General features: G+C 37.5%; 4 protein-coding genes across 4 annotated transcripts; all 4 read left to right on the top strand.

Annotated features, from left to right (window-relative positions):
* Nucleotides 1-7,281: 7,281 nt before the first annotated feature.
* LOC149677955 (uncharacterized) lies at nt 7,282-8,435 on the top strand. Its single transcript, XM_089837423.1, has 3 exons — nt 7,282-7,419; nt 7,715-8,018; nt 8,077-8,435. Exons 1-3 carry the CDS (start codon nt 7,282-7,284, stop codon nt 8,433-8,435), a joined length of 801 nt encoding a protein of 266 aa, XP_089693549.1.
* A 3,271-nt stretch (nt 8,436-11,706) lies between these two features.
* Nucleotides 11,707-22,448, top strand: LOC149677953 (uncharacterized). Its single transcript, XM_089837466.1, has 2 exons — nt 11,707-12,052; nt 21,946-22,448. Exons 1-2 carry the CDS (start codon nt 11,959-11,961, stop codon nt 22,326-22,328), a joined length of 477 nt encoding a protein of 158 aa, XP_089693592.1. The 5' UTR covers nt 11,707-11,958; the 3' UTR covers nt 22,329-22,448.
* LOC149677954 (uncharacterized) lies at nt 15,159-15,717 on the top strand. Its single transcript, XM_089837251.1, has 2 exons — nt 15,159-15,300; nt 15,359-15,717. Exons 1-2 carry the CDS (start codon nt 15,159-15,161, stop codon nt 15,715-15,717), a joined length of 501 nt encoding a protein of 166 aa, XP_089693377.1.
* A 198-nt stretch (nt 22,449-22,646) lies between the features above and the next one.
* On the top strand, nt 22,647-23,859 carry LOC149677952 (uncharacterized). The gene is made up of 2 exons (XM_089837465.1): nt 22,647-22,938; nt 23,004-23,859. Exons 1-2 carry the CDS (start codon nt 22,705-22,707, stop codon nt 23,163-23,165), a joined length of 396 nt encoding a protein of 131 aa, XP_089693591.1. The 5' UTR covers nt 22,647-22,704; the 3' UTR covers nt 23,166-23,859.
* Nucleotides 23,860-26,992: the final 3,133 nt, after the last annotated feature.

Raw genomic sequence — 26,992 nt, 5'->3', positions numbered from 1 at the left:
GCTCTTGGACGAATCAGACGTTATAGGTGAAAAATTGAAAGTGAACATCCCGATGCAACTAACACCAGATGAGGAGGCGGCGTTTCAAGCATCCACTTGTTGCTACGTTTGCGAAGAACCATTCACAGAACGATCTGTGAAAACACGTGATCACGACCACTATACAGGCGCATATAGGGGGAGCGCATGTCAAGCATGTAACCTAAAGTTAAAAGCGCCTAAATTTATCCCAGTCGTCATGCACAATCTTAGCAGGTATTTTTTTTAATTCTCTGTTGTTATTTGTGTGATTGGTTTCTCTATATACAACAATTTCCATCCATAGATATGACGCGCATCTTATAATGCAACATATCGCCATTATTAAAGAAACGAAGATTGACTGTATCGCATCCAATAGCGAGACCTATATTTCATTCTCCCTCGGTAGTCTTCGATTCATCGACAGCATTCGTTTCCTTCCCGCATCCCTCGAAACCTTAGTTTCCAACGTAGCGAAAGGGGGGCAAACTAAATTCCCCTTGTTGAACTCCGTTTTCAACCCAACGGAGGAGTCATTTCTGGTTCGAAAGGGGGTGTATCCATACTCGTACATGGATTCAGAGGAGCGCTTCCTTGAGAAACAACTACCCACAATAGACTGTTTCCACAACGATTTAACAGACGAACCCCTGAGCCAAGACGACTACACTCACGCACAAAACGTGTGGCGAGCATTCAATATTCAAAATTTAGGTAGATATATATTTTGTTAGAGAAGATTACATAAAATAACTAAACCATATCTTTACAGGGGAGTACAACAACTTGTACGTCTTGTCTGACACCCTACTTTTGGCCGATGTCTTCCAGAACTTCAGGAAAATGTGCTTGACGTACTACCACCTTGATCCAGCTCACTCCTATACCGGTCCCGGTTACGCTTGGCAAGCGGCTCTACACATGACAAAAGTGCGGTTAGATCTACTTTTGGACGAAGATATGCACCTCTTTATTGAAAAGGGAATTCGAGGGGGAGTTTCAATGATAAGTCACCGACTTGCAGAAGCCAATAATACATATCTAGATGGATATGATAAATCGAAACCAGAAGGATACATATGTTATCTGGGTATGTATTTTAATCAAACTAATATTGGAGATAGCGACTAACGTACCATATCAGCAAATTGCAATAACCTCTACGGGACGGTCATGTGAGACGCATTACCAATGAAAAAATTCCGATGGGTTCATCCCACGGAGGATTCCGAACGTGACGTTTTAGAGTGTACGGATACAGCACCAGAGGGATATATAGTAGAAGTGGATTTAGAATACCCCGAATCACTCCACAATGAACATAACTGCTATCCATTGGCTCCGGAATCGATGACGATAAAACCTCAGATGCTCTCGGAATATTCCAAGAACCAGATGACATCCTTGAATATAAAAATTAAGGAATCTTTGCCAAAATTAGTCCCAAATCTATTCAACAAGGAGAGATACGTGGTGCATTATCGTAATTCGAAGTATTACGTATCGAAAGGGTTAAAAATCACCAAAATCCATCTTAAAGTTTGTGCAAGGTGCTTGGCTAAAGGAGTACATCGATTTTAACACTGAAAAAAGGAAATTGGCTACAGACGACATCGAGAAGGATCTCTTCAAACTACTGAACAACGCAGTATTTATCTATAGTTAATGTAAAATACTGACGAATAAAATAATTATTATCAATTATATTTATTTAATTATTTAAGATAAACTTCTTTCTTTGAAGTGACACAAGTAGGAGTTTATGTAGAACGAGTAATGAAGATTTCATCTGAATTGAAACACTATACGCATATCGAAGTTAATATAGAACGAGTAATGAACATTGCATCTGAATCCAAACACCATAAGCGTATCAAAGTTAATCTTAATTGAGTACGATGAAAAGATCTCTTACATAATGATAACAATTTCTTTTTGCAGAATTCTAAATGAAAATATTTTAAATATGTTTCGGCATTACGATTCTTTTTGTAGTTGTGTAGCTATAAAGCTCTGTCTCATCTCAATATTCCAGAAACATCTTTTGATATTATTATTTCAAATTGGGTGTTTACTTTTTAATTCAGCTTTACTACATTTATATAGTAATAATCAAAGCTTTTGTCTTTGAATGGATTTCCACACTACGCGTGTGGCTTATTTAGAGGTGGGTCCTTTTACAATGCATAGGAGGGTGGTGGCTAGCCCCTATGCCACAGCTAACCCACAGCGCCCTATACTAACTATTACCGTTAACCTCTGCAAGTTTTGATGGAAAGGAGAAATCGGGTTAGACCGCGAAGGAAAACTCCTTTTAACAAGTGGGGAGAGAACTTAAAAACTCAACGCAGAAGGATTTGTTCCATGATTTTCCCCGGTGTCACAATCCGGGACCGAACCCGGGATCCTCCTGATGCGAGGCGAAAGAGCTAACCGCTTCGCCACCCTAATTTCCACGTTATATAGTGTAAACGTAAATTTAGACTCCACTAAACAAAAGGATGTTAAGGCTAGTTAGCGTTAGTTAATCCATGGTGTGTTAGGTAAGTTTCGTTTACGTTTTGTTTTATCATTTTAAATCGAAAATAATGGTTGTTAGATCATTTCATTACCCATTTAAGACTATGTCGTAAGGATCGAAAGACGTTGAATATGGCTTCAAACAATGGGCTTTGGTGGACTGGTAACTTTGAAGCTCTATCTAACGTCTTTGGATCCACATAAATTCCGGAGTTTCCGTCTTAACATATATCAAGCAGACGATAAGGTGGCCTCCTTCTTTTTGAATAAGGTCTATTTTAAAAGCCAAAAATATGGATTGAATTTCTATATTATTCATAGAATCTTGAATATCATGGAGCACAAGATTACGCAGTATAAATCAATACCCAAGGGCCAAGCAAATTATTTATGAGATGTCACAATGGAGACGACCTCCCGAGGAAATATCACCTTTGACTGTCAAAGTTGTCAGTGGATCATTTTTTGCGGCTAATGCGTCTCGCTATTTCAACCTGCGTACTCACTGCAGAAATATTTTGGAGCTTCAAAAAATACTTTTAATACCATGTGGATACTAACCTTCATTATATTGAATGCATAAAAAACTTATCACAGGCATCATCAGCTTTTGGCTTCGACCTAAAATATTTGTATTGACCATTTCGATGTAACTATAAAGGCAAGCGCACATCTAACATCATCGGACGGACCGCACGGATCTTACGCATCGGATAATTTTTTTCAACTGCACACACGTAATTCGCAGCATTCGGATTTCCGAAATTCCAACGAGCATATGAGCAATTGAGCATGCGCGGAGGAATACTTGGGAAGTTTCAAAAGACGCGAAATATACATCTAGGCTTAACATAGTGGCTAGCTGTGTTTCTTTTTTTTTTGTTTAGAAAAATTAGCGGTTTTATCTCATTTTTCCGTTTTAAATTGCTTACCGAAAAAACGTTTCAACTTTTAAAGAAATCCTATGAAAAATATTAACATGTACAAAAATGGGCCTAGCCTCGCCTCGTGCCCTCTCCGCCGTTAAAAGTTCTGAGATCCCATGTAGAGCCACGTCTGTATTTCTGTTCTCATTCAATCGCCAATTGAACAATTATGTTATAAATAAAGTCCTTCTCCTAATTAATAACCAATATTCTTTGACTCTATCTGAGACGAAATATCTTTCATTTAATTAAATTTAATTGTTTAAATATTGTTTTTCTCGTTTATGATTTTCATATTAAAATTTGGATAAGAGTTTCCTTCCACATAATAAATTGAAGAATTAAATAAACCTAACCTTAATATCCTAAATAAACATTGATTTAATACCTCCTACCTAAATTACACGGATCGCTTTCCCTTTACATGACTCAATAATATTTAAATTACATTAATTACTCCTGTGCTTAATTTGTAATAATTAATATAACATCCCTAACACTATACCTTGAATTATTACACTAGCCCGTGAAATTCCAAGTTTCCAAACTAAATAGAGTAGAAGTCATATACCACGATTGACAGTAAACTCCAGAAAGTTGCAAAATCCCCGTACCAGGCTACAGCATTAACACGTGCAAAACCAGAGCAGTATTTTCAAATCAAGCATTGGCCTACGTAAACTACGTGCATGGGTTTTCCAGAAAGTTCTAGTTTTAAACTCATAACGTCATCAAGATGCCTCGTGATTCGTCCAGAATCTACTGCCTCAGAACCCATTGGTAAAAAGGATAAAAGCCCATTCCGGGGGCTCTTCACGACATTCGAGATAAAAATATCACGGCGAAGCCCTGTGCGGTTAAACCTCGGATCACACTAAATTTTATCATACCGTAATTCTTTACCCCTACCGGAGTACGGACATTCCTAGTGCGTGAAAGTGCGCGAAAGAAAAAAAAAGAGAAATATTATATATCTTCATCGGACTCCAAAAAACCGTAAGAAACAATCTAAGATCAATTTTTTGAATAGAAACTTTAACGGAAAATTGTTTGCAATTGAGAATTGTCAATTTTATTATTTCGACATTGATGAATAATTAAGAAATAATCCCCTTAATAACCCCTTACAAAAGATTTTTTTAAAGAAAATTTAATTTTAATGCATGCGCTAAATTTACATTTGGTACTAACTTAAATATTTTCAAGTAAATGGCAGAAGGAGGTATTACCCTAAAAGAAATTAAGACCCCGGGAACTCCAGTCATTGCTAATCAAGGTTATAAATTCGAGAGAAATTTAAGATGTAAGTAAAACTAATGAAATTAATATCCCCTACCAGAATAGGTTTAAACATAAGTTTTTAGGTCCAAAGTTATCTTTTTCTATCTTAATAAATATTGATTCTTTGCAACTGATCTTATTTGACTCTTTTGACATACAAAACGCGGATACGCTTTTGGTCCAAAAATTTTATGAGCCACCCCGTTTATATTTATAACTCACTCGCCACTACTAACTGCAATGATTCCCTTAATGAGTATACTCGAGGTTGGACCAAGGGTGTGAAGTAACGAAGGTTGGATCTTTATGATTTTCCCCCTACCAAAGATCTAAACTTTATTACCTTCGAACAAAAAGGCTTATAAATTGGCGCAGTCGGCAGGATTCGAAACTGAGAAATCTTATCAAGTTTAAGGATTTCTAATCGTTAAAGAGCAAAGTCTGATTATGTTAAATGTGTTAAGATAGGTCAACTGAAAAAAAATATAAATAAAAAGAAATTTGAGCAATCACAATGACGCAAATAACCCTAGACTCGTCAGATCTATTCCTGTATATATCCATTATCGTAAGTGTGGTATCGATATGAATATTCAGAGATACGATTTTAAATATTTTGATAAATGGCGTTAAAAACTTAGTGGTTTCCGCCCAACGTTCCCCTACCGACAAAACCCAGGACGATGAAGTACGACATTTGGTACGGCAAAACATTGACTCACAACGGGTATTTTCCGAAACGCTGGAAGCGCTACGGGACAGTTTGAAAGGCTTAGAAGATCGGAAATATTCCCCATCTTCATCGAAAAGTTCCAGCGAACATTCAGATAATGAAAACTCCCCTTATCGTTTGAAACGTCATTCCAAGAGAAAAGAATATTATAATTGCCCAACGGAAAGAATTACCCCAAGACCTATATTAACGTCAACCCCTTATGACCCAATTAATCATGAAAGAATGAAGAAAGTCACTCTACCTCCCCCAATAAACGATGACCCTCTTTCGCAAGAACCTTCTAATACTATAGCGAAAGAATTACACACTCCCGCTATTGAGAGGACAACGAGACTTGAGAAAGACGCTCTTTTCCCTCCATTTCGACAAAACGATGAACAAGAAACTTCCTTTCAAGAAAAATTGAGATCCCTTTGTTTCCCCTTACCCAAAGAGAACAAGAGATAAATAACTTTCCCTCTCTAGATCTTACAAATCTTACCAGAACCCCTCATTTTAGACCCAATCAAAGTCCACCTTCTAGACATAGAGCCTTACCCATTCCTCCCTTTACAAGCAAATTTAATGGAGAAGCAAACCCCATAGAATTTTTATATAGCGTAACGGACCCTATTTTGTTCATAAACGAACATAGAGGAAAGCTATAGGGTTACGTAAGAAACAAACTGAGTGAGAAGAAAGGTATTAAATGGTACCTTGTTGTACACGCGAGATACACGCGTGAGTTACGGAACACGGGCGCTGTGACTGGAATTAGTCCGTACTTTCGTGGGTTTACACACGCCACTATATCACCAGACGTTATTCCGCGACAGGTCAACGCCAGTCGGGATAAAATAGTCGAAACTTTGAATGCATTCGAGTCTAAGGGGAGTGGTTGGGAGATTGACCGTATTTTATACATTCAAATTAACATTATCCAATACCTACCGCTAGTAGGTGGAACGTATTTCCAATTACCGTCTGTAATTGAAAACAAAAGGGCTACCGTGAACGTTAAACCGGAAGATATGCGTGACAATAAGTGTTTTTTATGGTCGATTATTGCCAAAATCCACCCAGTTGTAGGCAACCCATCTCGTATCGCCCATTATCAACAGTACGAGAATGAACTAAACTTGTGTGGAATTACATTCCCATTTGAACTCGATTCGTTTAAACTTAAACGTTTTGAGGAGGCGAACAATTTGTCTATAAATATTTTCGCAAATGAAAAGGGGTACTTCCCACGTTACGTGAGTTAAAGACAAGTTCCCAAAGATAGGTTCGCAACCTAAGTCGCCTTCTCAGTGGTTTCACCAAACACGCGCATCAGGCATTTTACTGTCGTCGGTGTTTAAAACGAAGCGCATCAATTCGTACCCACGAAGAACACGTGCGTGAGTGTAATGTTCATGATCCACAACGTGTGATTATGCCACACGACGAACCTATTTTAAGATTCAAAAACTTCGGATGGAATCAAATGGTATTTATTTTTCTTTGTTTAGCTATTTATATAATTAATGGTGTGTGTGTGTAACTATTATTCCTTTACAGGTTCCATATATTATCGTTGCGTACTTTGAGTCCTTACTTTCAAAAGTCTCAACATGTTTGCCTGACACGTCACTATCATCGACAACGACCTTGGCTTTGCATAAAACATGGGGATTTTCATATGTTATCATCGGTCCAACAGGTTAGATGAAAATTCGATAAACATACTTCGGTTTATCTAATACATAATTTATTTTCAGGGAATCACGTAAACATGAGACAAATAGAGGTGATGATGGAGCCATCAAATTTCTAAAAATGCTCTTGGACGAATCAGACGTTATAGGTGAAAAATTGAAAGTGAACATCCCGATGCAACTAACACCAGATGAGGAGGCGGCGTTTCAAGCATCCACTTGTTGCTACGTTTGCGAAGAACCATTCACAGAACGATCTGTGAAAACACGTGATCACGACCACTATACAGGCGCATATAGGGGGAGCGCATGTCAAGCATGTAACCTCAAGTTAAAAGCGCCTAAATTTATCCCAGTCGTCATGCACAATCTTAGCAGGTATTTTTTTTTAATTCTCTGTTGTTATTTGTGTGATTGGTTTCTCTATATACAACAATTTCCATCCATAGATATGACGCGCATCTTATAATGCAACATATCGCCATTATTAAAGAAACGAAGATTGACTGTATCGCATCCAATAGCGAGACCTATATTTCATTCTCCCTCGGTAGTCTTCGATTCATCGACAGCATTCGTTTCCTTCCCGCATCCCTCGAAACCTTAGTTTCCAACGTAGCGAAAGGGGGCAAACTAAATTCTCCTTGTTGAACTCCGTTTTCAACCCAACGGAGGAGTCATTTCTGGTTCGAAAGGGGGTGTATCCATACTCGTACATGGATTCAGAGGAGCGCTTCCTTGAGAAACAACTACCCACAATAGACTGTTTCCACAACGATTTAACAGACGAACCCCTGAGCCAAGACGACTACACTCACGCACAAAACGTGTGGCGAGCATTCAATATTCAAAATTTAGGTAGATATATATTTTGTTAGAGAAGATTACATAAAATAACTAAACCATATCTTTACAGGGGAGTACCACAACTTGTACGTCTTGTCTGACACCCTACTTTTGGCCGATGTCTTCCAGAACTTCAGGAAAATGTGCTTGACGTACTACCACCTTGATCCAGCTCACTCCTATACCGGTCCCGGTTACGCTTGGCAAGCGGCTCTACACATGACAAAAGTGCGGTTAGATCTACTTTTGGACGAAGATATGCACCTCTTTATTGAAAAGGGAATTCGAGGGGGAGTTTCAATGATAAGTCACCGACTTGCAGAAGCCAATAATACATATCTAGATGGATATGATAAATCGAAACCAGAAGGATACATATGTTATCTGGGTATGTATTTTAATCAAACTAATATTGGAGATAGCGACTAACGTACCATATCAGCAAATTGCAATAACCTCTACGGGACGGTCATGTGAGACGCATTACCAATGAAAAAATTCCGATGGGTTCATCCCACGGAGGATTCCGAACGTGACGTTTTAGAGTGTACGGATACAGCACCAGAGGGATATATAGTAGAAGTGGATTTAGAATACCCCGAATCACTCCACAATGAACATAACTGCTATCCATTGGCTCCGGAATCGATGACGATAAAACCTCAGATGCTCTCGGAATATTCCAAGAACCAGATGACATCCTTGAATATAAAAATTAAGGAATCTTTGCCAAAATTAGTCCCAAATCTATTCAACAAGGAGAGATACGTGGTGCATTATCGTAATTCGAAGTATTACGTATCGATAGGGTTAAAAATCACCAAAATCCATCTTAAAGTTTGTGCAAGGTGCTTGGCTAAAGGAGTACATCGATTTTAACACTGAAAAAAGGAAATTGGCTACAGACGACATCGAGAAGGATCTCTTCAAACTACTGAACAACGCAGTATTTATCTATAGTTAATGTGAAATACTGACGAATAAAATAATTATTATCAATTATATTTATTTAATTATTTAAGATAAACTTCTTTCTTTGAAGTGACACAAGTAGGAGTTTATGTAGAACGAGTAATGAAGATTTCATCTGAATTGAAACACTATACGCATATCGAAGTTAATATAGAACGAGTAATGAACATTGCATCTGAATCCAAACACCATAAGCGTATCAAAGTTAATCTAAATTGAGTACGATGAAAAGATCTCTTACATAATGATAACAATTTCTTTTTGCAGAATTCTAAATGAAAATATTTTAAATATGTTTCGGCATTACGATTCTTTTTGTAGTTGTGTAGCTATAAAGCTCTGTCTCATCTCAATATTCCAGAAACCTCTTTTGATATTATTATTTCAAATTGGGTGTTTACTTTTTAATTCAGCTTTACTACATTTATATAATAATAATCAAAGCTTTTGTCTTTGAATGGATTTCCACACTACGCGTGTGGCTTATTTAGAGGTGGGTCCTTTTACAATGCATAGGAGGGTGGTGTCTAGCCCCTATGCCACAGCTAACCCACAGCGCCCTATACTAACTATTACCGTTAACCTCTGCAAGTTTTGATGGAAAGGAGAAATCGGGTTAGACCGCGAAGGAAAACTCCTTTTAACAAGTGGGGAGAGAACTTAAAAACTCAACGCAGAAGGATTTGTTCCATGATTTTCCCCGGTGTCACAATCCGGGACCGAACCCGGGATCCTCCTGATGCGAGGCGAAAGAGCTAACCGCTTCGCCACCCTAATTTCCACGTTATATAGTGTAAACGTAAATTTAGACTCCACTAAACAAAAGGATGTTAAGGCTAGTTAGCGTTAGTTAATCCATGGTGTGTTAGGTAAGTTTCGTTTACGTTTTGTTTTATCATTTTAAATCGAAAATAATGGTTGTTAGATCATTTCATTACCCATTTAAGACTATGTCGTAAGGATCAAAAGACGTTGAATATGGCTTCAAACAATGGGCTTTGGTGGACTGGTAACTTTGAAGCTCTATCTAACGTCTTTGGATCCACATAAATTCCGGAGTTTCCGTCTTAACATATATCAAGCAGACGATAAGGTGGCCTCCTTCTTTTTGAATAAGGTCTATTTTAAAAGCCAAAAATATGGATTGAATTTCTATATTATTCATAGAATCTTGAATATCATGGAGCACAAGATTACGCAGTATAAATCAATACCCAAGGGCCAAGCAAATTATTTATGAGATGTCACAATGGAGACGACCTCCCGAGGAAATATCACCTTTGACTGTCAAAGTTGTCAGTGGATCATTTTTTGCGGCTAATGCGTCTCGCTATTTCAACCTGAGTACTCACTGCAGAAATATTTTGGAGCTTCAAAAAATACTTTTAATACCATGTGGATACTAACCTTCATTATATTGAATGCATAAAAAACTTATCACAGGCATCATCAGCTTTTGGCTTCGACCTAAAATATTTGTATTGACCATTTCGATGTAACTATAAAGGCAAGCGCACATCTAACATCATCGGACGGACCGCACGGATCTTACGCATCGGATAATTTTTTTCAACTGCACACACGTAATTCGCAGCATTCGGATTTCCGAAATTCCAACGAGCATATGAGAAATTGAGCATGCGCGGAGGAATACTTGGGAAGTTTCAAAAGACGCGAAATATACATCTAGGCTTAACATAGTGGCTAGCTGTGTTTCTTTTTTTTTGTTTAGAAAAATTAGCGGTTTTATCTCATTTTTCCGTTTTAAATTGCTTACCGAAAAAACGTTTCAACTTTTAAAGAAATCCTATGAAAAATATTAACATGTACAAAAATGGGCCTAGCCTCGCCTCGTGCCCTCTCCGCCGTTAAAAGTTCTGAGATCCCATGTAGAGCCACGTCTGTATTTCTGTTCTCATTCAATCGCCAATTGAACAATTATGTTATAAATAAAGTCCTTCTCCTAATTAATAACCAATATTCTTTGACTCTATCTGAGACGAAATATCTTTCATTTAATTAAATTTAATTGTTTAAATATTGTTTTTCTCGTTTATGATTTTCATATTAAAATTTGGATAAGAGTTTCCTTCCACATAATAAATTGAAGAATTAAATAAACCTAACCTTAATATCCTAAATAAACATTGATTTAATACCACCTACCTAAATTACACGGATCGCTTTCCCTTTACATGACTCAATAATATTTAAATTACATTAATTACTCCTGTGCTTAATTTGTAATAATTAATATAACATCCCTAACACTATACCTTGAATTATTACACTAGCCCGTGAAATTCCAAGTTTCCAAACTAAATAGAGTAGAAGTCACATATCACGATTGACAGTAAACTCCAGAAAGTTGCAAAATCCCCGTACCAGGCTACAGCATTAACACGTGCAAAACCAGAGCAGTATTTTCAAATCAAGCATTGGCCTACGTAAACTACGTGCATGGGTTTTCCAGAAAGTTCTAGTTTTAAACTCATAACGTCATCAAGATGCCTCGTGATTCGTCCAGAATCTACTGCCTCAGAACCCATTGGTAAAAAGGATAAAAGCCCATTCCGGGGGCTCTTCACGACATTCGAGATAAAAATATCACGGCGAAGCCCTGTGCGGTTAAACCTCGGATCACACTAAATTTTATCATACCGTAATTCTTTACCCCTACCGGAGTACGGACATTCCTAGTGCGTGAAAGTGCGCGAAAGAAAAAAAAAGAGAAATATTATATATCTTCATCGGACTCCAAAAAACCGTAAGAAACAATCTAAGATCAATTTTTTGAATAGAAACTTTAACGGAAAATTGTTTGCAATTGAGAATTGTCAATTTTATTATTTCGACATTGATGAATAATTAAGAAATAATCCCCTTAATAACCCCTTACAAAAGATTTTTTTAAAGAAAATTTAATTTTAATGCATGCGCTAAATTTACATTTGGTCCTAACTTAAATATTTTCAAGTAAATGGCAGAAGGAGGTATTACCCTAAAAGAAATTAAGACCCCGGGAACTCCAGTCATTGCTAATCAAGGTTATAAATTCGAGAGAAATTTAAGATGTAAGTAAAACTAATGAAATTAATATCCCCTACCAGAATAGGTTTAAACATAAGTTTTTAGGTCCAAAGTTATCTTTTTCTATCTTAATAAATATTGATTCTTTGCAACTGATCTTATTTGACTCTTTTGACATACAAAACGCGGATACGCTTTTGGTCCAAAAATTTTATGAGCCACCCCGTTTATATTTATAACTCACTCGCCACTACTAACTGCAATGATTCCCTTAATGAGTATACTCGAGGTTGGACCAAGGGTGTGAAGTAACGAAGGTTGGATCTTTATGATTTTCCCCCTACCAAAGATCTAAACTTTATTACCTTCGAACAAAAAGGCTTATAAATTGGCGCAGTCGGCAGGATTCGAAACTGAGAAATCTTATCAAGTTTAAGGATTTCTAATCGTTAAAGAGCAAAGTCTGATTATGTTAAATGTGTTAAGATAGGTCAACTGAAAAAAAATATATATAAAAAGAAATTTGAGCAATCACAATGACGCAAATAACCCTAGACTCGTCAGATCTATTCCTGTATATATCCATTATCGTAAGTGTGGTATCGATATGAATATTCAGAGATACGATTTTAAATATTTTGATAAATGGTGTTAAAAACTTAGTGGTTTCCGCCCAACGTTCCCCTACCGACAAAACCCAGGACGATGAAGTACGACATTTGGTACGGCAAAACATTGACTCACAACGGGTATTTTCCGAAACGCTGGAAGCGCTACGGGACAGTTTGAAAGGCTTAGAAGATCGGAAATATTCCCCATCTTCATCGAAAAGTTCCAGCGAACATTCAGATAATGAAAACTCCCCTTATCGTTTGAAACGTCATTCCAAGAGAAAAGAATATTATAATTGCCCAACGGAAAGAATTACCCCAAGACCTATATTAACGTCAACCCCTTATGACCCAATTAATCATGAAAGAATGAAGAAAGTCACTCTACCTCCCCCAATAAACGATGACCCTCTTTCGCAAGAACCTTCTAATACTATAGCGAAAGAATTACACACTCCCGCTATTGAGAGGACAACGAGACTTGAGAAAGACGCTCTTTTCCCTCCATTTCGACAAAACGATGAACAAGAAACTTCCTTTCAAGAAAAATTGAGATCCCTTTGTTTCCCCTTACCCAAAGAGAACAAGAGATAAATAACTTTCCCTCTCTAGATCTTACAAATCTTACCAGAACCCCTCATTTTAGACCCAATCAAAGTCCACCTTCTAGACATAGAGCCTTACCCATTCCTCCCTTTACAAGCAAATTTAATGGAGAAGCAAACCCCATAGAATTTTTATATAGCGTAACGGACCCTATTTTGTTCATAAACGAACATAGAGGAAAGCTATAGGGTTACGTAAGAAACAAACTGAGTGAGAAGAAAGGTATTAAATGGTACCTTGTTGTACACGCGAGATACACGCGTGAGTTACGGAACACGGGCGCTGTGACTGAAATTAGTCCGTACTTTCGTGGGTTTACACACGCCACTATATCACCAGACGTTATTCCGCGACAGGTCAACGCCAGTCGGGATAAAATAGTCGAAACTTTGAATGCATTCGAGTCTAAGGGGAGTGGTTGGGAGATTGACCGTATTTTATACATTCAAATTAACATTATCCAATACCTACCGCTAGTAGGTGGAACGTATTTCCAATTACCGTCTGTAATTGAAAACAAAAGGGCTACCGTGAACGTTAAACCGGAAGATATGCGTGACAATAAGTGTTTTTTATGGTCGATTATTGCCAAAATCCACCCAGTTGTAGGCAACCCATCTCGTATCGCCCATTATCAACAGTACGAGAATGAACTAAACTTGTGTGGAATTACATTCCCATTTGAACTCGATTCGTTTTAACTTAAACGTTTTGAGGAGGCGAACAATTTGTCTATAAATATTTTCGCAAATGAAAAGGGGTACTTCCCACGTTACGTGAGTTAAAGACAAGTTCCCAAAGATAGGTTCGCAACCTAAGTCGCCTTCTCAGTGGTTTCACCAAACACGCGCATCAGGCATTTTACTGTCGTCGGTGTTTAAAACGAAGCGCATCAATTCGTACCCACGAAGAACACGTGCGTGAGTGTAATGTTCATGATCCACAACGTGTGATTATGCCACACGACGAACCTATTTTAAGATTCAAAAACTTCGGATGGAATCAAATGGTATTTATTTTTCTTTGTTTAGCTATTTATATAATTAATGGTGTGTGTGTACAACTATTATTCCTTTACAGGTTCCATATATTATCGTTGCGTACTTTGAGTCCTTACTTTCAAAAGTCTCAACATGTTTGCCTGACACGTCACTATCATCGACAACGACCTTGGCTTTGCATAAAACATGGGGATTTTCATATGTTATCATCGGTCCAACAGGTTAGATGAAAATTCGATAAACATACTTCGGTTTATCTAATACATAATTTATTTTCAGGAAATCACGTAAACATGAGACAAATAGAGGTGATGATGGAGCCATCAAATTTCTAAAAATGCTCTTGGACGAATCAGACGTTATAGGTGAAAAATTGAAAGTGAACATCCCGATGCAACTAACACCAGATGAGGAGGCGGCGTTTCAAGCATCCACTTGTTGCTACGTTTGCGAAGAACCATTCACAGAACGATCTGTGAAAACACGTGATCACGACCACTATACAGGCGCATATAGGGGGAGCGCATGTCAAGCATGTAACCTCAAGTTAAAAGCGCCTAAATTTATCCCAGTCGTCATGCACAATCTTAGCAGGTATTTTTTTTTAATTCTCTGTTGTTATTTGTGTGATTGGTTTCTCTATATACAACAATTTCCATCCATAGATATGACGCGCATCTTATAATGCAACATATCGCCATTATTAAAGAAACGAAGATTGACTGTATCGCATCCAATAGCGAGACCTATATTTCATTCTCCCTCGGTAGTCTTCGATTCATCGACAGCATTCGTTTCCTTCCCGCATCCCTCGAAACCTTAGTTTCCAACGTAGCGAAAGGGGGCAAACTAAATTCCCCTTGTTGAACTCCGTTTTCAACCCAACGGAGGAGTCATTTCTGGTTCGAAAGGGGGTGTATCCATACTCGTACATGGATTCAGAGGAGCGCTTCCTTGAGAAACAACTACCCACAATAGACTGTTTCCACAACGATTTAACAGACGAACCCCTGAGCCAAGACGACTACACTCACGCACAAAACGTGTGGCGAGCATTCAATATTCAAAATTTAGGTAGATATATATTTTGTTAGAGAAGATTACATAAAATAACTAAACCATATCTTTACAGGGGAGTACCACAACTTGTACGTCTTGTCTGACACCCTACTTTTGGCCGATGTCTTCCAGAACTTCAGGAAAATGTGCTTGACGTACTACCACCTTGATCCAGCTCACTCCTATACCGGTCCCGGTTACGCTTGGCAAGCGGCTCTACACATGACAAAAGTGCGGTTAGATCTACTTTTGGACGAAGATATGCACCTCTTTATTGAAAAGGGAATTCGAGGGGGAGTTTCAATGATAAGTCACCGACTTGCAGAAGCCAATAATACATATCTAGATGGATATGATAAATCGAAACCAGAAGGATACATATGTTATCTGGGTATGTATTTTAATCAAACTAATATTGGAGATAGCGACTAACGTACCATATCAGCAAATTGCAATAACCTCTACGGGACGGTCATGTGAGACGCATTACCAATGAAAAAATTCCGATGGGTTCATCCCACGGAGGATTCCGAACGTGACGTTTTAGAGTGTACGGATACAGCACCAGAGGGATATATAGTAGAAGTGGATTTAGAATACCCCGAATCACTCCACAATGAACATAACTGCTATCCATTGGCTCCGGAATCGATGACGATAAAACCTCAGATGCTCTCAGAATATTCCAAGAACCAGATGACATCCTTGAATATAAAAATTAAGGAATCTTTGCCAAAATTAGTCCCAAATCTATTCAACAAGGAGAGATACGTGGTGCATTATCGTAATTCGAAGTATTACGTATCGAAAGGGTTAAAAATCACCAAAATCCATCTTAAAGTTTGTGCAAGGTGCTTGGCTAAAGGAGTACATCGATTTTAACACTGAAAAAAGGAAATTGGCTACAGACGACATCGAGAAGGATCTCTTCAAACTACTGAACAACGCAGTATTTGGTTTGCAATTAATAAATAATAACAATAATAAGTAGACTAATAAAAATATATTTTATTAACTAATTTAAAAAGTAATTTTTTTAAATACGGATGGCTGTTAATATCATCATTTAACATATCGACAATATTTTTATGAAGTTCGTACTCATAAGCCTTAAAATAGCGATTGACTGGTAACTCCAATTTATGATATTCAAGAGGCTCTCGAACAGCCACATGATTGTCACGACTTGCATCACGTGTCACCTGAATTTCAAATTTGTTAAAATCTTCGCTTATATTCACCCAGTGATTTGGAAAAATTATTTCCGCTAAGCCGACTTCATACTCACCACTCAAGTTCAACGGTTGATGCAAATAATTTTTAAAACTCGACTAAGTATTTTTGGATATATATCTAAACATGTATTAGAGGCTAAAGTTAAAAAAGTCGCCATTCATAACTAACGCTTGTTGGTAAACTAACACTACTTTCTTAGACTTACATTATTTTATATTTAAAAATATTGTCAATGGTTCGATGGCTTTTTTCAGGATTAGAACTTGTCTCCTTTTGGTTACCGCAACAGTAAACCCTGCCTTTACCCATCGAGCCATTGACAATCTTAAGAAACACGTGATTTTTTTAGTAAAATGGCACAATATTTGGGTGGATGATGTCATAGCCGCCATCTTGGGGTGGCGGCCAACTTGGATGCCTGCATATCTAAGTAGTTTCTACTACTCATATTCTCTGAACTATTGTAAAATGCCTTTGTACATAATCATGATTGTGGATGGCAATCTAATGAACGAAATTGTGGCTCTGGCTATCGTATAGGGAAACGTCACAATCTGTGAAAACTGTTTTCGAGACGTTCAAAACCCATAATCAAAATTGGTCAAAGATAAAAAGTGTTATGGTTGATAAAGACCTATCAGAAATTAACGCTTTGAAGGACTGCTTTCCTGGAGCCTTGGTTGAAATTTGTTTGTTACATGTCTTAAAGGCAATTAAAGCCAAGATTAATTTGTTAAAATTGCCAAAGGTAGTGGAACTAGCAACTAAGGAATATGCACAAAAAATTGCCTATTCACTCACGGAAGAAAAAACCGATTTATGTACTAAGAACGTCGGATCGTAGCTTTAGCCTCTAGTACCATCCTCGCATACTTTATTGAGCAACTTCGTCTGCTTACATTTTGACTCCACCCACAAATTCTGTATATAGCGACTTCTAGAGATCGAAAATGTCATTCTTATCTCAATTTTCGTGGTTAAATATTTTTCCGAAATTGCGCCAGTGTTAAAAAGCAAAGTGGACAACAATGCGATATAACTCCCGATTTAATGGAATTAAGTTTTAAAGTTAAGAATATAAATAATTGATGTTTCTTTTTTTAAGTATCTAGCTTTTCTTTCTTTGTACTATTGTAGCAAATTCACTACCCATCCTCGACAACTTTGCATGTTTTGATGTGAGTGGCTTATAATCTCAAAAGAATGGATACTTCATAAGCAGGTAAATAATAATAACTTATAGTTGTACTACAATAATAATATTAGTACAAAGAAAGAAAACTTGATACTTAAAAAAGAAATATCAATTATTTATTATCTTAACTTTAAAATTTAATTCCACTAAATCGGGAGTTATATCGCATTGTTGTCCACTTTGCTTTTTTACCACTGGCGCAATTTCGGAAAAAATTTTTAACCATGAAAATAGAGATAAGAATGACATTTCGATCTCTAGAAGTCGCTATACACAGAATTTGTGGGTGGAGTCAAAATATAAGCAGACGAAGTTTCTCAAAGTATACGAGGATGAGTAGTGGATTTGCTACGTTCAACGTTCTTCTTACATAAATCCGTTTTTGACGGAAGGTATTTACAAAGAAAACGTTGAGTGCATGCTCCTTGATGAACGGTTAGTATCTGCACCAGCGTTCGTCAAATATCTTCAAGACAACTGGTTGTCTATAAAGGAAATGTGGGTGTTGTGCTACCGAAGACAACACTTTAATTTAGGAGATACTACAAATAACCGCCTGGAATCGCTTAATCATAAAATTCAAAGCGTATGCCGTAGAAACGCACCCCTAGACGAGTTCTACATCGATCTCAAACTCCTGTATCATTTTATTGAAAATCAGCATGATTTCGAAAAATTCAAAGCTAAAACCAAGACAAAATTTCAAAAATTAGACACAAACGACAAAGACGTCCTCCACGCCAGTAAAGTAGTTGCTGAATTGTGTGTACCGCAGATGGTGGATAGAGTAACAAAAAACTTATTGAAAGGCGTCACTGTTGCCGATTGCTACCCTATTGACGTTTCAAACGATAAGGGGAGTTTTCATTATCTGAATGTTCGCTGGAACTTTTCGATGAAGATGGGGAATATTTCCGATCTTCTAAGCCTTTCAAACTGTCCCGTAGCGCTTCCAGCGTTTCGGAAAATACCCGTTGTGAGTCAATGTTTTGCCGTACCAAATGTCGTACTCAATCCCATTCGACCTAAAAAACCCGCACTTTGGCGGATTTACGAGTCTTTCCCCGAAAAACTCGCACTTTGGGTTTTCCTGGTGGAATTTAAATAAAAAAAAATGCCGGGAACTCAAAGTGAAAATTAAATTAACTTAAAACAATTTAAGGCCTACGTAAAATGAACACTAGATCCAAACATTTTCTAAATTATTATTTTAAAACTAAGGATTATAAGAACAAAATAGTAATAAATGAGGAAAATATGACCAGGGATAGACATACTTTTTTTTAAGACGGAATAAACAATGTTTGGCCCTTACTTCAGTCCGACTCATAGACGAGTATATATAGTCCCTTCCTTCAACACGTAACCAAAAAATTAAATTATCTTATTGGCTCACCAAAACTACGTATTGGTGACGTTGAAGTTAAGATCCAGCGCAGTCAGCATCGTTCTAGCTTCCATTACCTCACTGTCAAATTCTTGCTGTTTAGTGCAATACTTCAGCATTAAACTGTGATACGATTCCAAAGATGAAGTGTGCGAGAATGCATTTACTTGCTTTAAATCTTTCAAAAGATTTTTATTGTGGACTATATTCACAAGCGCATCGTGAGGATCTGTGTCCGCTTCAAGCCACTTTTTCCTTCTTTCAGCATCATGGGATAACTTTTCGTGGATACAGGATTGAAAATGTGGGAGGCTGGGAAAGGTGTGTATATTTGTCACATGAAAGCAAACAGATTTCCACATGTCTATTAAAACATCAACATCGCCGTTGCACATTTCCGAACAATACCACAAGTGCCGGCTCAAAGATTTAACCCATGGATCTAAGTCTTCGTTTTTTTCTTACGAGCAGCTAATTTAATTTTGCTTCGAAGATTCTTAGACAGATGCCATACGTCAAACTGATGATTTATTTCTTCGTAATTTTCTCTAAGAAATTTTCCAATTTGTATATGCCGATCACTGGTTAGCAATTTTCACCCCACAGTCATACATTTTTCTCAAACACCTTTTCAGGCCTTCCAGTTCCATGTTGGTTGATTTATAATTGGTTTCTGCCTTATTGACTATTTCGAAATGAATGCATTTGTTTGTGTTTTGCTCCATTAAGGTTACAGTGCAATATTCTGAATTATGGCCTGGTGAATCATAACGGCCATCAGTAGAGACTTTTATTTCTGGACACTGTTTTAACTCCTCTATTACTTCAGTTTGTTCTTTTCTCCAAGCTCTCTTTATTTCTGGAACTACAAAATTACGCTGGATATCATAATAGGTGGTTTTTCCAATACCCACCAATCCCATAAATTTAAAAATTGAATCAACTAGGTGAAAAGTAGCCCCAGAGAGTAATATACTAGAAACTAAAAGCAAGTTTCCGGCAGGCACTTTACCCAACAAGGGCTGTGATTTCCAAATACCCTCATGTCCATTTGTACAAATTAATTTAATTGTTAATTGAGTTCCTTCATTTACACTCATTAACGATTCAGAAACGTCTATTGGGATGGTACAATTATTTTCATGGCAACGTACTCGACATAGCAGTTGATCAAGTTGACTCTCGAAAATTATGTATTTTTTTCTTGAACTAAGCTCTCTTTCGCAGTTATTTCTGATTCTAAGAGGGAAGTGGAAGTACTGTCGTAACTGGGCTCGTACAATGGGGCATTAGCTGACACAAAAGTATCTTGCTCCAAATTGTCAGACTCCTCAGAAATCAGGCTCAAACAAGGTGATAAAAGTGTTTATGGCCCTTTCAAATTTGCCTTGGGTGTAGAAGTTAAAGCCGCTGTTCTTGGTTCATTACGTATTGGGCTCAATGATTGTAGTGATGAAGCTGCATAAGGGTGGTCTTTCATAGCCAAAGTGACTATTTTTTATAGAAGTCATCCAATTCTGTTTGGATACTTTCTTCCGTACCAGTATCTGTCCCAATGCTAACTTTCTCGGCATAAGTGTGGTCTTTCATAGCCAAAGTGACTATTTTTTATAGAAGTCATCCAATTCTGTTTGGATACTTTCTTCCGTACAAGTATCTGTCCCAATGCTAACTTTCTCGGCATCATCCCACAAGTTACCAACGGTCTGTACCTCAATTGACCTTGAAATAGGTATTGCACTTCTACAGAAACTCTATTAGTTAATATTTCTTCTGACACAGCTTGGTCTTCACCGAGAATATCTATTGCTTCAGAAGCCCATTCACTCGTTTGGGGGAGATTCAATGAATTTCATAGTTTTCATAAAAGGGGGAGACCGCCTTTTACCCCTGAATTCATCCACCGTTCTCTACCCGGTGTCGGGCTGCCAGATTTTCTGTGAGCCAAACCTAGCAGACGATTTTTCAGTATACCGTTGATTCTTTCTATAGAATGACGGAACATTAGTTTAAAAATGAGTTCTAAAACGCCAAAACAATTTTTGAAAGGCTATTTCGATTCGCTTCTTGATGAAGACAAACTAATTTATGAAAAAAAGTTCCTAAAGTTTGTTGGTTTCGATCCTTACGAGGAGAAACTTGATAATTATACCAGTGAAGCATCAGAATGGCCAAGGGTTCAGTTCCCAGATATTTCTATGGATCTGTTACAATGGGCAAATAGCATTGGTGACGTAGCCATTACCCCCTCTGAAATAGCTCTATAGCTTTGCGCGTGCTGACAACTGATATTGTATTTCAGCACGCGCATTCTTTACGGAAGGATTAGGCTTAGCTAGTTTTATGGTGTAAAAGAATTCTTTGCATTTTACTGTTGCTGCTACCATGTAAGTTCAATCTCTATTTAAATCAGTGTTTACTGTTATTGTCCAGTTTTGGCCACTTCATGACAAGCTCCAGTTACAAACTAATGTTGAACATTTCTTATGAACTTATGAGTTATCCATGCTCGGTCTAGACTATTCCATTCTCTTCCCTCGGCTATGGCACCCTAATTTTTCCAATTTTTCCACCGCCTAAAATTTAAAGGGATAGTTCAGCCTCAGTTTATACATAGTTTACAGACTAGGACGATTCTTACCATTTACACAGTACGCCAGGCTTAAGGTGTTACGCAAGGAGGTCTGACTCACTGAATGAGTCTAAAACCAGGCCTCCTTCTGTAAATGGTATGAATCCTCTTAGTCTGTAAGCAATACAGGATGAAATTTACCATAGTCTTACCTTTAAGTAAAACAAAGGTTAATACCAAAATAATAAATGTCTTTATTTCAAAATCTAGTCAACAACATGGATAGACTGATATCTATCTCGGATAATTGTAATATTACTGTGAACGTATATTACGAAGGAGCTTACGAAGGACCTGAAATGGGCCGCGGAGAAAGACGTCATGAAGGGCGACACCCAATTGTTCGAGACCACCATGATAATATCAACCGTCCACAAGACCAGGTTGAAGAGGACCAAGATCCGCCTCTAGAACCAGAAGAAATGGACCAAGAGAATTTTAGGAAACAACCCGCCGCACAGCCGCGAATACGGCGGCCTGTTGGCCGACCTAGAGGTGGTCGGCAAAATTTGCCAAGAAATAAAGGACGAGTGAATCGCAACCAACGTCCTCAAGACGCCCATCTTAGGCCATTAAATCAACAAAAATTATAAGTAACAATTGAATATTTTATTGGTAACTATGAAAATATGTTTAAATTGTGTTTATATGTTATGTTGTGTTAATAGTATTATTACTTTACCGAGTTAATGGTGAAGAAGTTGCTATTTTTACGGTAAACCTAAGTTAAATAATCTCACGTGATGGCATTTTCCACTCTCACATATAATAGGCTTTTTGGTTATATTACTAAATGACATTACATTAAATAGTAGTTAACTATCCAATTCCTAGTTTATCCACATAGTCTGCATTTGTAATTAATCAAGTTGTTTCTTATCTAATTCAAATAGGCTGACAAAGAAGTCGAAAATACAATGCTACATGAAAATAAAATTTTCATGAATTTTGAATATATCTTATAAATTCATGGTATACTTTCTTCTACATTTAAAGCTGAGAATGGCTCCACGTGCGATAAAAGTATCGGAAAAACAACGTCTAGTGATACTAGACCATTTTGAGGCTCACCTTGAATTAGTTTCTGCGAGGTTATCTGCGGAATACACAAAATTCGCGCAAGATAGATCGTGGGCTCAATTGGCAGAGATGTTAAATACGGATGCACTTTGTGCAGTGAAAGACGTGAAAAAATGGAAGAAGGTTGGTACACCTTTGACGTGGTTTTGTGTTAAGTACAGTCATTTGACTATTGTTTATTGCTTCAGTCATGGGCTGATTGGAAATCGGACACCAAAGGGAAGGCAGCTGCAATTAAGAATTCAGCCTGTGGGACCGGTGGTGGGAAGAAAAGCCCCGTAGAATTAACCGAGATTGAAAAACATCTTCTAAGGATAATTGGTGAAATGTGCGTTGAGGGTAACGCTTAGGTAATGGAATTTGGGTTCGGTAATCAAGCTGCCCAAGAAGTAAGATTTAATAATTATCTTTAAATGTTTATGCGAGGAGCAAATCAGTCGCTTAACGGTGTGTACACGGAATAAATCACACTTCTTTTATATTAATATTCATTTGGCCATAATCTTAACAAAGAGCAGTTGTTAAAAACGGATAATTGAATTATAATGTGCCTTCTAACATGCCTATCTTATAATAATTTATTAAATGTAAATTATCCCGATTAGGAACTAAAATCTCATTCGCATGCGGAAAAAAGCATTCGCAAATTGCTGACGACAGTTTGTCGAAAATCGTCCTTTAAATTGAAAGCCAGTGAATGGCTGTTGGACGAACACACCGGCTGCTCATGCGCCGAAAAAAAATCAAACTGCGTCGCCGAAGGTCCATAAGTCAAATCCATCAACTAGTTAACAATATGGATCGCCTATTTTAAATTTCCGAAAATTGCACGGTAAGAGTTCAACTCTTTAATGGGGATGAAGCTAATCACGTAAGAAGCCGCCGAGGTGATAATAGGGCCATAGGGCGACCCGCCCGAGGCCGTGGGGCGGCGATCGGTCGACGATCTGGAAGGCTCCAAGGCCCTGGGCCGACCCTCCACCTGGAATGCGATGTGGAAGGCCCCGAGGTCGTGGTATTGGAAGGCCTCGAGGCCGTGGTATCGTGCCACCCCAAGAACGTGGGGATATCATGACACCCCAAGACCGTAGGGATATCATGCCACCCCAAGACCGTGGGGATATCATGCCACCCCAAGACCGTGGGGATATCATGCCATCCCGAGGCCGTGGTATCGGCCGTGGTAGAGGATGTCGGTACGGCCACTCGGGCTTGCTACAAGAGAACGAAGACGAGTCCGTGGTATAAATCATTTATTGCTTAAAGGTGAAAATTTACAATTATATTATACAATTCCGATACAAGGGGCTGCTGGAAGCCAAGGGGGATCGTTGGAGCCTGTCCCTGGGTACGGAGTCGTTTTGTAAAGCCTTTCCCTCTCCCTATCCGTAATGGCTATGGGGCGCTCGAAAACTGGGGAATATCCTGGTAAAAAATATGAAGTCATTCATTGGATACACTGCTTCGCGCCATCTCGCCCCAGAAAAATAATAACAAAAAACATATGTTAAAACCGGTTGGAAAATGTTCGATTTTGGCCCTTGGTCTGTCAAGGAGACCGTGACACGTGCATTTTTCTTACCAGTGGAGATGTAGACGCGATTTCTCTTTTATAAAATCAAGAATAAAAGCGTAATTAAGGATATTTCGGTAGATCATAATTATATCAAAAAATACAATTCAAAGAAACCCACAAAGGCCCAACGAAAAAAGATTGAAGAAGGTAAGTGAATATTTACAAAACTTGGGAGCCAGCTTGCCAGTACCCAACTATCTATTGACAAACTTGTATAAAGCGCGTGCTAATATAATACTTTCTTATTTTTTCAGGCATTAAACTTGATGAAAAGTACTTAAAAGAAAATCTAGGGGCGATTCTTTGTAGTTCTTCAGATTTACAAAAGGTGACTTTTGTTGGGAGGCCGAAGCCAATTGTTGTAAGTTCTTAGTGTCATGTTATAAGGTTAGCCCCCAATTAAAAATAACATCTCTCGTGTTAGGACGCTTTAGAAGAAATCAAGAAAAGTAAAATTACAGAGCTTTTAGAAGAAGGATTCGACTTTTTATCAGATTTTATGGATGACAAACCGGGGCTTTTAGATAAAGAAAAATTTACAGTAAAAGACACGGGATTTTTACAAACGGAGAATTTGCCGAGGAGTTAAAAAAGTCTTTTTTACATATGGAGCCAATTAGGATGCTTGGACCAAAGGACCAGGGTGTATTGACTTCAATTTTTGCTCAACGTCTTTTCAATGAACTTTATTCTAATTATTTGGAAAAAGAAAAATTCGCTGGTACACAGTGTACCAATTAATTTGCCTCTACGGAAGCCCAAAATTTTCAAGAAAGTGCTTAGTTAAGAAGAGTGATGCAACCGAAGCATATCACCGGTGGACTGCAACTCAAGATAGGGGAGGGTTGTTATATTTGTCAAAACTAGCATATGATTTTTAAATATATCTGTGATAAGATAGTTCCTTTTGTGCAGTGTGATGCACCTTTAAGAGACAATGAAAATAGAAATGCTAAGATCATTGATACTTTAGAGGAAGATATATTTATAATGGAAAATTGGGAAAAACTATGGGGGGATGAGAAGAAAAATTTGAAATCGGCCAGGAGAAAATATTTTAGAATTCTTATTAACTGTCACTTGAAGGGATTAACGAGAAGCATAAAAATGTATACCAGAATGCAAAAAAGGACAGTTTAACTAGCAGCGGTATAAGGAAAGAGCTTAAAGTTCTAACCCATAGAAATTTAAATAAGCCTTTCACTAAGAGTAAAGAAAACTTGATTGATTGATAGATGTATTTATTTCTGCAATAAATTTTCTGATTTATTATGGGTTTGTGCAACATCTTGTGGCTCTTCATGAAGTTCCTTACGAGCAATTGTTTTTCGGTTACACCGTTTTTTCTGGGTTGGCGTGCAATATCCATTTTTAACTTTAGGTATTAAGGATTTCATGAGTTTAAGTCTTTTAGCCCCTTTCCCATATTGACTAACGGTGGGATTTTCCCTAGAACCACCAGATCCTCTCTGACGTCCAAAATAGTTTTCAACCAAATCCTGATTTAAATTCGCTGTTAATATGTAGGGTGCTCCTTTTCTATCAAAAATTTTACAATCTCTATAGTTGAATAAACTAAAAGAATTAAAGAGAGTTAGAATTTGGGATTATTCTAGTTTATTTTACCTGTTATTCTTATGCCTTCAAGAGTTTCCCTACCAAGTAGCATTTTATTGTTGTCGAAATCTTCTTCAACTTCAATTTGCTTACTTCAGATTCCCATTCGTCTAAGTAACCGAGAAAATCATCCTCTAGCCACTAGAAATAATTTAAAGTTCTTAAAATTTCTGGAATTATACATTTTGTTAGTTTTTGTACTTTAATACCTTACAACGCCAGTCAGTTAAGTTCATCAATGGTTCTAATTCAGGTTTCTTCTTTGTGAAGAATGCGTAGGTGTTAGAAATATTCAAGATGTCAAAAAAGCGTCAAAGAGTCTTAAAAACTTGACAGCCTCTTCCGCTTTATCTCCCAACCAATTGCTCGACAGCGTTGGCGGTAGTACTGCTCAGGATTTGGGTTGAAAGCTTTACTCTCATACCACTGTGTGCATTAGGATACACATGATTGTATGTCAACTCAGGCGCTAACCTTAGCAAGGACTTTGAATCAATTTCATAAGCATCAACTATATGCTGCCATAGCAAATGTTTTCCAATTTTTTTAAAAAGTCTGATTGGTTTAACTGAACCATCTTTGTGTTTCTTCATTTTATAGTGAGCCTTCGTCAGATTATCAAATGTCAATGATATAAGAAATTGACCCTCGGATATCCTGTGATGAGGAGATGGTTATAAAGTTAACTTTCGATTTTGTAGGTAGATACTGTCTAGTGACACTTAAAGTAACGATTTAATCTTATAAACAGACTACCATCATAAGCCCATATCTTAAATTAACCGATGTTGATATCAAAGCTTAATTGAAATACCAATACCGATTTTTTTTAACTCAATAAATCTTTAATATCAACATCAAAAATTATCTACTGAAAGAGATATCTACTTATATTCAATTCAAATTTCTCGCAACATTTCAAATTAACGAATAGAAATGTGCAAATGAAGTTCAAACTGATTAATTGGGCAAATTGCTATATTG

Source organism: Phalangium opilio, unplaced genomic scaffold (assembly GCF_054372755.1).
Source record: "Phalangium opilio isolate 3A_F unplaced genomic scaffold, DU_Popi_V2 ptg000043l_1, whole genome shotgun sequence".
NCBI classification, from domain to species: Eukaryota; Metazoa; Arthropoda; class Arachnida; order Opiliones; family Phalangiidae; genus Phalangium; species Phalangium opilio.
Note: the sequence above shows the minus strand (reverse complement) of the source record. Positions and strands in the feature narration are given on the sequence as shown.